This window comes from Helianthus annuus, chromosome 13 (assembly GCF_002127325.2).
Source record: "Helianthus annuus cultivar XRQ/B chromosome 13, HanXRQr2.0-SUNRISE, whole genome shotgun sequence".
NCBI classification, from domain to species: Eukaryota; Viridiplantae; Streptophyta; class Magnoliopsida; order Asterales; family Asteraceae; genus Helianthus; species Helianthus annuus.
This window is the reverse complement of record NC_035445.2, coordinates 73,116,942-73,121,970: the sequence shown is the minus strand read 5'-3', so window position 1 is coordinate 73,121,970 and position 5,029 is coordinate 73,116,942. Positions and strand designations below refer to the sequence as shown.

The following is a 5,029-nucleotide window of genomic DNA, read 5'->3' as shown; positions in this document are numbered from 1 at the left end:
ACAACATAATGTGGGTAAAATTAAAACCATGAAACTGTTTAATATCAACCGAACGAATTTGAATCAAAATTAAAAAATCGATTCAAATTCGTTCGGCTTGATCTGTGTCTTTCAGACACTTTTGAACATTTTTTTCTTGAAACTTGAGTTTAAGAAACAAGTTTCTTGATAGAAATCTAATCTAAACATCTAATTATCTTTACAACTCTAAGAACACACACACATATATATATATATATATATATATATATAAATAAAAGTAATATCTTTGTTAGATTTCAAGACTAATAATTAACATACGTACTTGAGCATAATAAAAAATGAAATGATAGTTCTATAAAACACTTCTAAATAAACCTTAAGAAAAACGAAAATGTCACAGACGTAAGTCGAGACTAACTTGATCTTGAACACTAGGCTTTGAATCAAACATATAACTCGAGCTTGTCGGGATCCTTGACGCGCGTAAACCCTCTTTCGACGACATCATAACGGGTGGCGTGCTGATCAAATGATGATCAGCACGGTTATATGATGTGTTTTGGGCATTAGGGTATCTCCATAACCCTAATGGGCTACCATTAATAGGGGTTTGATGAGATATGTAAGAGGAATTATGGTTAAAAAACCTTTGATGGTAGTTTGTGTTGATGGGGTTGTTGTTTGTGTTTGTGTGGTGGTAGTAGGGTGGTGGGGTGGTGGTGAAACGGTGGTAGTTCATGAGACCATACATTTGTGCTTCTGAAAAGCTGCCGTTGACCATGGTTGACTGGAGATGAGCTCGTTTAGCATGTTGTCTTTCTCTTTTGTGTGCGTTTTGATGTCCACCTAATGCTTGTGAAGTAGGGAAGTTCCGGCAGCAGTAGTGACACTCAAACTTCCGGCTTGTTTCATTACTTTCCTTGAACTCTTCGCGGTCTGTGACCGCGTTGTCGTTCGTGTCAAAGTCTTCGGTGATCAAGGTGGCGGAGTCTGCGCCGCCTGATGCACCGAAGTCTTTGCCGAAAAGGCGGATGCCGCCTTTTTCTTTGAGGGATGAGGGGCGGATGAAGGGGAGTTGAGAGAAGGATTCGACGTTCATGAAGTCGTGTGTTTCGCGGTCGGTTTTGTCCATCGGAGAGCGGTGGCCGGTGGGGTTAGACGGTGGAGGAACAATGGTGATGAGGGAGAGGAGGAGGAGGAGAATGAGGAAGGTGGATTGTAACATTTTTTGAAGGGGTAGGGGACCTATAAAGAAGAAACATGTTGTAGAAAATTATCTTTCAATGCAAATGTTTGTGTTTCTAAATTTTTTGTATTTATTATTATTTTGAAGTAAATAGTGATAAAAATAGTCAAGTATATTTAATTTTAAAAATAATTATTGTAGAAAAAAATAAAATAAGAAATTTATAGAATTATGAATAGGTTTGAAATTTAATATTCAAACGTTTAAAATATTACATAAATTTTTGTATTTGTACAACGTATTGTCATTTTCTGAACTGTAGTTTGATGAGTTTGGAAATTCTATACATAGTTTTAAATTTTATTAGATTTCTTTAAAATGGTTATTTAAATTTTGTTCAAATTCTTATATTTATACATTTGAATACAAAATTTGCTCTACACAAAATATACATTCTATTTTTAAAATTTGCTATGATTATTACCATATATAAATAACCAACATTTTGTTGCTTTTGTTGTTGTACCATATGCATAGGGTGTGTTTCAAAAAAAAATTTAAGTTTTCATTTTTAATCCAACAATGGTTTTTTTCTTTTTATTTTAATCCTTTTAGGTTTTTAACTTTTAACTCAAACTTTTCCATTATTTTCAATTTAATCACAACACTTTTTTTATTTTTTTACTTTCATCCCCTATACTTTTCATCTTTTGCAAGTTTTTCGTTTTACGTTTCGTTTAAAATTTCGCGAGTTAACACGCCGCAACTGTGTGTCTCTGTGGTTCAACATTTTTTGTCTGTTTTTCCCGTTTGACAGACCCGTCGCAACACGTCTATTATTCTACGTTCGAAAAGTTCATTCCAATGCGCGGGACCCTAAATCAACTTAGTTTTTTCTTTCTACGTTTTACGTCTCGGTCTAATTTCTCCCCATTAACACACCGCAACGGGTGTGCGTGATTCAACGATTTTACGTATGTTTTTTCGTTCAGTGTTATTTTTTCTTTTATTTATTTATTTATTTTACGAGCTCTTCTGTTGGTTGTGTGGCATTGGGGATACTTGGCACGATTTTACAAACGTATTTAACCTATTAATTTTTTACTAAAAATAATTACTTTCGAGTTCACCCCTATACCTCCTTTACTTAAAAAAACCTATTTTTACGTGCATATTTTATGTACGTGTTGGTATGAATTTGATTTGCTCTACGTTTTGACGTAAACTTTTTTCTGGAAACGAGTCAGAACAAATATAATACTTTTTGTTTAAAAAACATCTTTTGTGTGCATATTTTATGTACGTTCGGTATAAATTCGAGTTGGCGTATGTTTCAACGTAAACTTTTTGGGAAATGAGTGAGTTCAAGTATAATTTGTTTCGGTGCTTATTTTATGAATGTTTCGTTAATTTTGTTTCGAACCGAGTGGAGTCAAATTGTCACTTCTTTTTTCCAAAAGTTCTAATTAATCTCTTTTGATTATACTTGTCAGCTTTTCCGTTATACCCGTTACGTTTTCTATGTATAAGTCGAACCTATATAATACATTATAACTGTACGGTATAAATTTGATTTACTTTATGTTTTGATCTAATCGCAATGCTTATATAGGTTACATTGAGTTCGATCAGATATGTCGAAATGCACGTTTTCATATGGTTAACGCATCACATAACGTTTAGACTAATCCATTCGACGTTTGCAATGTACCCGCGCCGCAACGCGCGCGGGTGTTATTCCTAGTTATTAAAAAAGATTAACAATGATATGAAAAGCATTATCATCAAAAGAAAAAATATACTGGATACGGTTAAAGAGAGTGGTATAAATCATCTTCGTTTTACGTTTCGTTTAAAATTTCGCGAGTTAACACGCCGCAACTGTGTGTCTCTGTGGTTCAACATTTTTTGTCTGTTTTTCCCGTTTGACAGACCCGTCGCAACACGTCTATTATTCTACGTTCGAAAAGTTCATTCCAATGCGCGGGACCCTAAATCAACTTAGTTTTTTCTTTCTACGTTTTACGTCTCGGTCTAATTTCTCCCCATTAACACACCGCAACGGGTGTGCGTGATTCAACGATTTTACGTATGTTTTTTCGTTCAGTGTTATTTTTTCTTTTATTTATTTATTTATTTTACGAGCTCTTCTGTTGGTTGTGTGGCATTGGGGATACTTGGCACGATTTTACAAACGTATTTAACCTATTAATTTTTTACTAAAAATAATTACTTTCGAGTTCACCCCTATACCTCCTTTACTTAAAAAAACCTATTTTTACGTGCATATTTTATGTACGTGTTGGTATGAATTTGATTTGCTCTACGTTTTGACGTAAACTTTTTTCTGGAAACGAGTCAGAACAAATATAATACTTTTTGTTTAAAAAACATCTTTTGTGTGCATATTTTATGTACGTTCGGTATAAATTCGAGTTGGCGTATGTTTCAACGTAAACTTTTTGGGAAATGAGTGAGTTCAAGTATAATTTGTTTCGGTGCTTATTTTATGAATGTTTCGTTAATTTTGTTTCGAACCGAGTGGAGTCAAATTGTCACTTCTTTTTTCCAAAAGTTCTAATTAATCTCTTTTGATTATACTTGTCAGCTTTTCCGTTATACCCGTTACGTTTTCTATGTATAAGTCGAACCTATATAATACATTATAACTGTACGGTATAAATTTGATTTACTTTATGTTTTGATCTAATCGCAATGCTTATATAGGTTACATTGAGTTCGATCAGATATGTCGAAATGCACGTTTTCATATGGTTAACGCATCACATAACGTTTAGACTAATCCATTCGACGTTTGCAATGTACCCGCGCCGCAACGCGCGCGGGTGTTATTCCTAGTTATTAAAAAAGATTAACAATGATATGAAAAGCATTATCATCAAAAGAAAAAATATACTGGATACGGTTAAAGAGAGTGGTATAAATCATCTCCCATTGCTCTACGTTAGGTTTTTTTATAGTCAAAACAATTAGGATGGAAGTGAAAGTAATTGGGAATGGAAAAAAGGTAGATGCCACAAGCATTTTAGTTATAATTGTTAAAATATAGTATATAGTTGGGGATAATAAATATGTGTGCTAAGCCAAACTTAACAAATTACTATTGAGATAGGATAGGTACATATATATGGTCAATTTTTGTAAGAAAAAATTCATATAAACTAATTATAATATATTTCTTGTGTTGATAACTTTGAGAATTTAGTTTTGTAAAACAATTTTTTTATCATTTCTTCCCGATTTTTCTATTTGTTACTATTTTTTTTTGAAATTAATAAAAAATAAAAATACATATATAGATCCACGAGCTATATATATATATATATATATATATATATATATATATTTATGTTTATTTTTTAAATTTTACATGGGATGATAGTGGTTTTCTAATAAAACCTAACCGTGTGTGTATATATAGAGGTGAAAAAGAACAAATGGTGTAATAGTAAACCAAATAGTTTGTAACTTCTCTCATTACTTATTTTCTCTTTAATTAATTCGACAAAAACACTTTATCATATTAGTTTCAAAATTTATTCTATAGATATCAAAATTTATCATACATATATCTAAATTTGTCCTACACAAATCGAAATCTATCCTATACATATCGAAACTTGTCCTTCACCATAAACTAGAATATCTTGAAAGAGTATATTTTAAAAATGAGTTACAAGTTTAATTAGTTAGTTAATTTAGATAAATATAATAAATTAATGAAAATTGTAAATTTACCTATTTGTTGCGCCGTTGTCGGGGAGTTTATGCGCTTAGTGGTTTGGTTTTAGTTGACTTGTTTTATTTTATTGTCTAAATATTCAACAAAAAAATCCAAAA

The 5,029-nt window shown here is 32.0% G+C and overlaps 1 protein-coding gene across 1 annotated transcript; it reads right to left on the bottom strand.

Annotated features, from left to right (window-relative positions):
• Positions 1–250: 250 nt before the first annotated feature.
• On the bottom strand, positions 251–1,264 carry LOC110898196 (zinc finger protein 8). Its single transcript, XM_022144954.2, has one exon. The coding sequence runs from the start codon at positions 1,205–1,207 to the stop codon at positions 377–379; it is 831 nt and encodes a 276-aa protein (XP_022000646.1). The 5' UTR covers positions 1,208–1,264; the 3' UTR covers positions 251–376.
• Between the last annotated feature and the right edge of the window lie 3,765 nt (positions 1,265–5,029).